We start from the raw sequence: 9,819 nt of genomic DNA on the forward strand, positions 1-9,819 counted from the left end.
AATTCAAATCTCTTGTATTCTCTGGTTCAGTGATATTTAATCTGTCAGATGAAACCAGTATTATTTTATAGCTTTTGCTCAGATCTTCATCATTTTTTATATAAACTCAATGCTGCCTCTTTTTTACCCTGCTTCCCCTGCCACAGCCCCTGGCTGCTGTTAGCCGACATCAGATATAATAGAAAATGTCTGAACTGTTGGAGTGGAACAGCCTCACAACGTGCATGGAGCCATAACATGAAGCAGAAGCTGAACAAAACTGAACAGACAGTTGAGTCCCATGGTAGCAGGTGGTGGAGATGACGGGTTTAGTAAAATAAAATCAGGATGAGAGTGTGGTGTAAGTTTCCACATAACTGGAATTTGACTTGGTATGCCCCTCAAAAAGACACTTAAACATCACAAAGTAATTTGGATGGATGGATGGAAGGTAGATAGGTTTCATGCTGTCTGTGTATTATAAATTCTATTTCTCTATTCTATTTCGTTGGCACGGTGGCACAGTGGTTAGCCGGGTCACATCACCGCAAGATTGGGGTTCAAACCCCGGGGTAGTCCAACCTTGGGGGTTGTCCCGGGTCGTCTTCTGTGTGGAGTTTACATGTTCTCCCCGTGTTTGCGTGGGGTTTCCTGCGGGTGCTCCGGTTTCCTCCCACAGTCCAAAGACATGTAGGTCAGGTGAATCGGCCATACTAATTTGTCCCAAGGTGTGTGTGTGTGTGTGTGTGTGTGTGTGTGTGTGTGTGTGTGTGTGTGTGTGTGTGTGTGGTTGTTCCATATTTGTTACGTGATGATCTTTTCACCATGTTGGCTAACGTTTTTGGTCTCTGCAGGATTTTGTCTATACGGCAGTGATCGCTGTCCTACTCTTTCTTGCCTCCGTCATTTTTGCCAGCAGCAACGTCAGAAGCTCTGTGGAATGGGCCGCTGTGGTGAGACACCATTTCAGTTTCTACTGTTACTTCTACTGGGGAGAACCATTTATCCAGACCCAGCACAGATCTAATATGTTGTCATTTTAAGCCCAAATACTTATCATTGAGTGAAATCTGAGATGATGATGAAGACATAAGCTCTAGATGTAAAATGTTTGTGTTTAATGCTGACATTTAAGGGCCGTTTCCACGGCAGCGTTTTCAACATATAATGGTAAAGTATTGTAGCTTGCACAGATGAATAGCCTCGCTGGCCCTTGGCTGACGGGTTGGACCCTTTAGTCGACTGGTTAACATAGTTGTCCATGGTGCGGGAAACAGGGGTTCACACCCTGGCTGCGGCGGTTCCCGGGCTGCCCCCCTCTCCCCCAATTCGCTACATTGGTGTCAGAAGTGGGATGGTGAGACCGTGAGGCCATCAGAAGCGCGTGCGCCCAGAGGCGTGAGGGAGCCGATATGCTGAAGCGCGGGGACGCGCTTCCCGAAGGAGGGGGGTAGTGTAGCGTGCATGGCTGGATAAACTCGCTTTAGTCAAGGGCCAGCGAGTCTATCCATCCGTGCATGCTACAGTATTGTAGCATTTTGGCCGTTCGTTCACATGGCAACGGCGTTTTGGGGGCCTGAAAACGCAAACTTTAAAAACCGGGTTCCAGAGTGACTACTACTACTTTTGGCTGCTCCCGTTAGGGGGCGCCACAGCAGATCATCTGTTTCCATTTCTTCCTGTCTTCTGCATCTTCCTCTGTCACACCAGCCACCTGCATGTCCTCCCTCACTGCATCCATAAACCTCCTCTTTGGCCTTCCTCTTCTCCTCTTCCCTGGCAGCTCCATATTCAGCATCCTTCTCCCATACCCAGCATCTCTCCTCCACACATGTCCAAGCCATCTCAATCTTGCCTCTCTTGCTTTCCAGAGTGAAATCTTTTGAAAACGCAACTCCAGCGTCACCGTGTAAACTAGCAAAACCGGTTCCTGCGAACACGGTGACGTCACGGCTCCACTTCGCACATGTGTATTACGTTTTCAGTCAAATAGCCATGCGCGAGAAGAAGACAACATTAACAATGGCGGATTAGCGAGCTGTGTTTTGTGCTGTTATCTCTGCTAAGTTTATCAACGCTCCTCCAGCAGAGTGTAGATTTGCTGCACCGTTACTGTGATCAGCGGAGACGCATTATTTACATGCACCAAATTCTGATTGATGATTCGCAATCAACGCTTTTCTGGAATTTTGCTGCTTTATAGTCCAGGGTCACTCGGAGTAACAACGCCACTTCATCGTCCGTCCAGACAAAATTATCTGTTTCCAGCGTACACTCACCATCGTCTGTTAGTTTATTCACTGCTCTGAGAAGAAAGCGTTTGTGCGCAGGCGCGGGGCGTTATTTTGGTCCACTGAAAGGGCTCTTTACTACAAAGTTTCACCGCCCACTACTGGCCTGGCATGCATACTACAGCGTTTTCAGTTGGGTTTTTTGGTTTTGGTTTTTTTTTTTTTTTGCAGATCTGTGTGCATGCGGATCGTATTCAAAATGATCTGGTTTGAACGCGGAACTTTTTTTAAAACCCAAAGGAAAAACTTTTCCATTCTTAGCAAGACCGTTGTCGTGTAAACGTTTCTTTATCCTGCTGTTAGTTATTCCAAAGTCAAACTTCTTTATGCCATATTGTTGACACAAAGAAGTGTGTCAGTGTTGACACAAAAGAAGTGTGTCTACCCGCATTAAACATAATCCAAAGAATCTCAGAGCCAGCAGTGAAGTCACGAGGTGTGTTGTTAAACACACGTGATGTCTCAGTCCAGAACAAAACGTTTTCAAACAAGTGTGTAAAGAGACCAGATGTCTCTCTGCACTTTGAATACTGCACCGCCAGTTCAATACTGTTCTTTTTTTTTCCATGACTTACAAACATCTCTGTTCATTGGCTGACCACTTGGCTGTTTTTATTGTAGGTTTTTTTTTAAGGTTAAAGTTCAATGAACCAGCCTGTGAGCCAGAGGGTTGTCGGTTCAGATCCCAGACTGTCCCAGACAAATCTCAACCTCTCCGCCCTTCTGTTATAACTGATCTGATGAGCCTTTGAGTAAAAGACTTGCTCCATATCAGCTACTTTGTGGCTAGCAGTCGTCTGAACATAGCTACAAAAAAAAAAAAGGTTTTCCAGTGTTCCTCATCAGCCATGTCTCTGGTCTCTCCTCTCTTAGAGTTTTGGGTTCTTGTCCTTCATTGCGTTTGCTGCGGATGTCATCTTGTTTTATATGACCAACGGGAACCCCTGGAAGGTGCATGCCAATGTGCCGGCCAACAACACTGAAAGTCAAGTCACACAGGAGACCGAGAGACTCAACGTGGTCTCCAGCGGAGCAGAATGAGTTCTGTCTGAGTACACACACACATGCACACAGCATAATTCATCCAGGAGTCAAAGAATATTGAGAGGACAGAGCCGCTTTAACATTTATGAATCCATCCTAGTGGTGATTATTTTAAATACTTTCGCTAGTTTCACTGAAGCCTAACCGACAGAGAGGGCTTACACTACCCTATCCTTCCCATGCTGTTGTCTTTGTCTTGTGATGTTAATGTTGTTAGACATGTTCTGACAATATTAAAACCCGTCAGCAGCCTTTTTACCCGTCCTGCCAAAACGTTCCCATGATCCTTGGCTGATTCCAAGAGCCTGCTGATGTATGCGATGAGGAGCCTCCAGGCTTGAGCTAAAGCCAGTAGAGACTTTTTTATTATTATTATTTATTTCTGATTTTTCCCTTTTTCTCCCAATTTAGTGGCCAATTCCTCCCTGTTCTAGTTCAAACACCCACCCTCGTACTGCATGCGTTCGCCATCTGCATCTCTCCGGCCGGCAGTCTCGAAGGAGACGCCTCGCCACCTCCGTGACAAGGTGAATCCAGGCCGAACCACTGCTTGTTCCAACACACACAGAGATGCATTCATGTGACGAACACAAGCCGACTCCACCCCCCTCCCGAAGAAAGTGTTGCCAATTATTGCTGCTTCACGAAATCCGGCCATAGTCGAATCTGGCGAGACCGAGGCGCAAACCCCGGTCCCCAGTGGGCAACTGCATCGACACAAAGCCAATGCTTAGACCACTACACCACCGCAGACCTAGAGACTCATTCTGACAAAGCTTTGATTGATTAGCCATGGTTTTTGATCAAGTGAGATCTGCATTGATGTAGTTTTCCAGAAACCCCTCTCTGTTGGCATTTTGCCTTTTGCTCCGTGGTGGTGGCCTTGGTTGTGGTGTGTAGTGGATCTTCTATGAAAATGACTCCCTCACTCCCTAAATGGAGCTTTTCCACTGTGATGCCAACATTCCCTTTAAAAAAAACAAAAAACATTTTGACTATAAAAAAGGGCTCTTTTTTTTCTTTGTAATTTGCATGTTCTCCACGAGTCTGTTTGGAAACATTTAAAAAAAAAAAATTTGACTCATTGTTGTTTTGACCACTTCATGGTTTGCAAAGCAACATATTTAGTTGTGTGCTGTTGTTTGTAAAATGTCAGCTCATGTCTGTATTTTCAAACCTAAAGTTATTTGATAATCTCTGGCATATTCGTCACTATTTTAAGCCTTGATGAGTTTCTGAAGGACGTGGCAGTTTATGTAGAACTAAGCTGAAGAAATAAGGGGATATTTTGCTGTCGAGGTGAACTTTTTATTCCTATGATTACATGAAGAAGAGTTTTGTTGAGTTTATTGATATGGTTTTAGATAAGACTGTGATGTGCTGCATCGTTCTTATGTTGAAATACTTACACTACCGTTCAAAAGTTTGGGATCACCCAAACAATTTTGTGTTTTCCATGAAAAGTCACACTTATTCACCACCATATGTTGTGAAATGAATAGAAAATAGAGTCAAGACATTGACAAGGTTAGAAATAATGATTTGTATTTGAAATAAGATTTTTTTTACATCAAACTTTGCTTTCGTCAAAGAATCCTCCATTTGCAGCAATTACAGCATTGCAGACCTTTGGCATTCTAGCTGTTAATTTGTTGAGGTAATCTGGAGAAATTGCACCCCACGCTTCCAGAAGCAGCTCCCACAAGTTGGATTGGTTGGATGGGCACTTCTTTGAGCAGATTGAGTTTCTGGAGCATCACATTTGTGGGGTCAATTAAACGCTCAAAATGGCCAGAAAAAGAGAACTTTCATCTGAAACTCGACAGTCTATTCTTGTTCTTAGAAATGAAGGCTATTCCATGCGAGAAATTGCTAAGAAATTGAAGATTTCCTACACCGGTGTGTACTACTCCCTTCAGAGGACAGCACAAACAGGCTCTAACAGGTAATATTTAATGAAGATGCCAGTTGGGGACCTGTGAGGCGTCTGTTTCTCAAACTAGAGACTCTAATGTACTTATCTTCTTGCTCAGTTGTGCAACGCGGCCTCCCACTTCTTTTTCTACTCTGGTTAGAGCCTGTTTGTGCTGTCCTCTGAAGGGAGTAGTACACACCGGTGTAGGAAATCTTCAATTTCTTAGCAATTTCTCGCATGGAATAGCCTTCATTTCTAAGAACAAGAATAGACTGTCGAGTTTCAGATGAAAGTTCTCTTTTTCTGGCCATTTTGAGCGTTTAATTGACCCCACAAATGTGATGCTCCAGAAACTCAATCTGCTCAAAGAAGTGCCCATCCAACCAATCCAACTTGTGGGAGCTGCTTCTGGAAGCGTGGGGTGCAATTTCTCCAGATTACCTCAACAAATTAACAGCTAGAATGCCAAAGGTCTGCAATGCTGTAATTGCTGCAAATGGAGGATTCTTTGACGAAAGCAAAGTTTGATGTAAAAAAAATCTTATTTCAAACACAAATCATTATTTCTAACCTTGTCAATGTCTTGACTCTATTTTCTATTCATTTCACAACATATGGTGGTGAATAAGTGTGACTTTTCATGGAAAACACAAAATTGTTTGGGTGATCCCAAACTTTTGAACGGTAGTGTAAGTCTGAAGTGTTGCTATCCTAAACCAGCCATCTGCAAAAGTTCACATTCCAACCAAACACGCCGGCTGCAGGTTTCAACCATCAGCACCCCTCTCTAGAGGTTTGTTCGACTCAGCTTGTCGAGTGATTGGTTGTGATGAAAACCTGCAGACCACTGAGATAAATAAGTCTCAAGTCGCTTTTTTTTTTTCTTGCTGTAAACCAGCTTTGCCAATCATAACGAATCAATCTTTGTTATTCTGAAAAGGAAATTTGATTTAAATCACTGAAAGCATCTCATCAGCTTCATTCGACAGACTGACATGACATGACATGACATGATATGACATGAACTGAACATGACGTGACATGACTGACCATGACATGACTATGACATGACTATGACATGACTGACTATGACATGACATGACCGATGGGCTGACTATGACGTGACAAGAGTGCTGATGCTGAGCTTCCATATGAGAGTTACAGAAGAGACAACCAAACCACTCTGTTGTCTCAATTTAAACTCACTGCTCCCTGCTGCCCAAACTCCAACCTGTTGGTCTCCAGCCTGTTGATCTCCAGCCTGCTGGTCTCCAGGGAAGTGTTGATGTTTAAATGGTGTTTCTTCATCACGTTACTTTGTTTAAAAATGAATGAATTATATCATGATCTTCAAAAAGATGCCCACCATCAGAGATTGATGTAATCCTTCAACCTGTCACTTATTTCACTGCCATAGGAAAATACCTATTTATGATATATCAGATTCTGATGTCATCTTTCCCCAAATTGTTTAAAATGTGTGACAGGAAATGAAATGCACAGCAATAATGAAATCTAGTGACCAAAAGGTGGAAGTAGTGAGTCTGTCTCTGTTCAGCCGACCACAAGACTGATTTATTTAAGTATATTCCAACAGGTATAACATTCAAATATTGTGAATATAATTAATATTTTTCATGTATGTGTTGTTTACTTAAGCCATTTTTAAAAGCAGTGCTCATGATTTTTTTAGGAGTTGTAATGTGTCGTTATTCATGAAGTGATAAAAGTAAAAAAGGATACAAAGTATTCAAAGAGTCGCCGACTTAAACTTTTTTAATGACTATTATTCAAAACAATGAATATCAGAGTGGTTCCTAAGTGCGCCGGGTGTATGAATTATGTAAGAACCGACCACTTCTGTTTGGTTGCATAGGAGAAAAAAAATCCAATGACAATCACTACTTTCACACTTTTAAAATGTCTTTGCCGGGATGCTCGGCGAAAGCAATTTTGTTGTAAATAAATGTTCTAGTTATCTTGCATATGAAACGACAGACTTGTTTTAACCACTGTTTGACAAGCCTTCAGCATTTTAATATACATCTGAAGTTATGCAAACCTTATGAAAATATCTCAGGTTGATGTGGATAGACCTAAAAGAAGCCTTGTATCATGTCTGGGTAAATTAACAGTTTTAATTCTTGTAACATATTCAAGAGAAACATGTGTAGGTAAAGCAATATTCCACCGTAACGTAGGTCACACCCCTCTGTCTTAAATGCTTTTGAATACCTCTTTTGAATATTATAATCCTAAATAAATGCTGTCATGTACAACTTTTTCACAAAAAAAAAACATTCCTTGAATTTGTGCGGTGTTTTATGAGTCTCTATAAATGTAGATATTTTCTCTTGTGTGGTAAGATGAAGCTGTGATTATAATCAGCTGGACTAGAAAGAGTGTGCGTTCCTTGTTGTACCTTGCTTGTGTGGGCACGTGAGATCTTCACAGTGAAATCTAATAACTTGGAGAAAACCATTTTAAAATTCTGCAGTAGACTCGCTGCACCGCCACAGGTGATGCACTTGGTCAACGTGTTTTCCCTGTAAAGCTCATCATCCTCCGTTCCATAACCTATGGAGGTCGTAGGAGCACAGCTGATGCCTCATTGAGTCACCATTGCGTTTCAGTAGGGGGAGTACCTGGTGGTCCCCATCCCCTCTCCAGGTATGGATGGCCGTTGGTTCACAGAGGAACTCGTCTGCCCTTTGACAGGTTTTGTTTGTTGAGCTACGTCCCCCTGGTGAAACTCCTCACTGTCAGGTGAAAAGAAGCAGCTGGCGACTCCACATGTATCAGAGGAGGCATGTGGTAGTCTGCAGCCCTCCCCGGATTGGCAGAGTGGGTTGGAGCAGCGACCGGGATGGTTCAGAAGAGTGGAATAATTTGGCCGGGTACAATTGGAAGAAAAAGGAGTAAAAATCCAAAAAGAGGAACTTTCACTGTGTATCCAGCAATGCCCATCCTAGCAAATAAAATACGACAGCGGTTATTTATAAATATGAATATTTTATTAAAGAGAACATTAAATGTAGTTAGCCAGTGCTGTCATAATGGGGTGACCGTAGCGATAGGTTAGCTTTGGTTCTGCAGGTTTGGTTCTGCTCGGTCCTGTCCAAAGTCTCATATCCTTGAAAGTATCATTCAGCTGCATCACTTTTTCAAGGTTTTGGAAGGATGAGTAAATTACTCATGCTCACAAGTCTTTGATAAGACAGCGTCCTAAACCTTCAGAAGCCACTGTCTTTTTTGGGGGGGGTCCCCCTTTTTCTCCCCAATTATGCTTAGCCAATTACCCCCCCCCCCCCTTCCGGGCCATCTCGGTCGCTGCTCCACCCCCTCTGCCGATCCGGGGAGGGCTGCAGACTACCACATGCCTCCTCCGAAACGTGGAGTTGCCAGCTTCTTTTCACCTGACAGTGAGGAGTTTCGCCAGGGGGACGTAGCACGTGGGAGGATCACACTGTTCCCCCTCGAAAAGGTGTCCTGACTGACCAGAGGAGGCGCTAGTGCAGCGACCACAACAAGCACCCACATCCGGCTTTCCACCCACAGGCATGGCCAATTGTGTCTGTAGAGACGCCCGACCAAGCCGGAGGCAACACGGGGATTCGAACCCCTCACCCCGTGTTGGTAGGCAACGGAATAGACCGCTACGCCACCCGGACGCCCCAAGAAGCCACTTTGTCCATCACGTGGCAAAGCACTCTGATGAACCTTTCTGTTATGACGCGTGCTATTGTCTCCACAAGAAGCATGTTCAGACTTACTGCGTCACGGATCTTTTTATGTGGCATTTAATGAAGCACCGTTCATCCAATTCAGAACAAAACAGAAAATATTCACTCTCAATACTTTAAGAATCCTGAACTGATTGACATCATGCTCAATCTTCATGTTAATGTTTCGCATCCAGAGAATTGCGGATCTGAAGCGCTGCATTCTTAAAAAATGAAGTCCACCGGGGTTTTTTTTAAGGGACATTTTAAGAACGCCATTGGTTTTCTTCACAGAACAACGGCAGCCAGGTTTCTTTACAGCTGGGTCCTGACACTACAGCACCTCCACCAGGAAACCAGCATTTCTGAGGGGAACTTGAAATCAGCCAGTAGGAGGCAGTAGAGATTGGCCCTAAAAGGTACTCCTGTAATTGACTGCTAGTCAGTTAGAGGAGGATGTTTGAAAAACCTCGAGGCTTTGTATGAATAGACAGCTGATGGCACAGACAGACATGCTGGGTATCCACCGTCCCTCCGGATGTTATCTTAGTAGCATAGACTGGGTGACGAGGTGCTGCCGTCCTCTTGGAGGGAATGGAAAGTCCAGGAGTTTGCACTGCCACAGTGATGGTGTTGGTTACACTGCCTGTCAAAGTATAATATATCCGTCATAGTATAATACTATGACGGATATACACATCTCTTCCTCTGGCTCTGGCAGAGTCGGAGTGTATCTGGACTGATAATAATCATCATCATAATACATTTTATTTGTGGGCGCCTTTCAGAGCACTCAAGGACACCTTACAGAACACAGTTTAAAAAAAGAGAAGCAGCACTGTACCCTGCTGTGTTTTGATTTTATGCT

General features: G+C 43.6%; 1 protein-coding gene across 2 annotated transcripts in view; it reads left to right on the forward strand.

The window, feature by feature from the left end:
* The window catches only part of cmtm6 (CKLF-like MARVEL transmembrane domain containing 6), a 29,377-nt gene extending 24,613 nt beyond the window's left edge, over positions 1-4,764 (forward strand). For both annotated transcript variants that reach the window (XM_056286659.1, XM_056286660.1), the window contains exons 4-5: positions 834-932; positions 3,144-4,764. In XM_056286659.1, the coding sequence (XP_056142634.1) occupies positions 834-932; positions 3,144-3,311 (267 nt within the window). In that variant the 3' untranslated portion in view covers positions 3,312-4,764. The remainder of the gene's footprint in view (positions 1-833; positions 933-3,143) is intronic.
* Positions 4,765-9,819: the final 5,055 nt, after the last annotated feature.

Source organism: Lampris incognitus, chromosome 9, assembly GCF_029633865.1.
Source record: "Lampris incognitus isolate fLamInc1 chromosome 9, fLamInc1.hap2, whole genome shotgun sequence".
Classification (NCBI taxonomy): domain Eukaryota; kingdom Metazoa; phylum Chordata; class Actinopteri; order Lampriformes; family Lampridae; genus Lampris; species Lampris incognitus.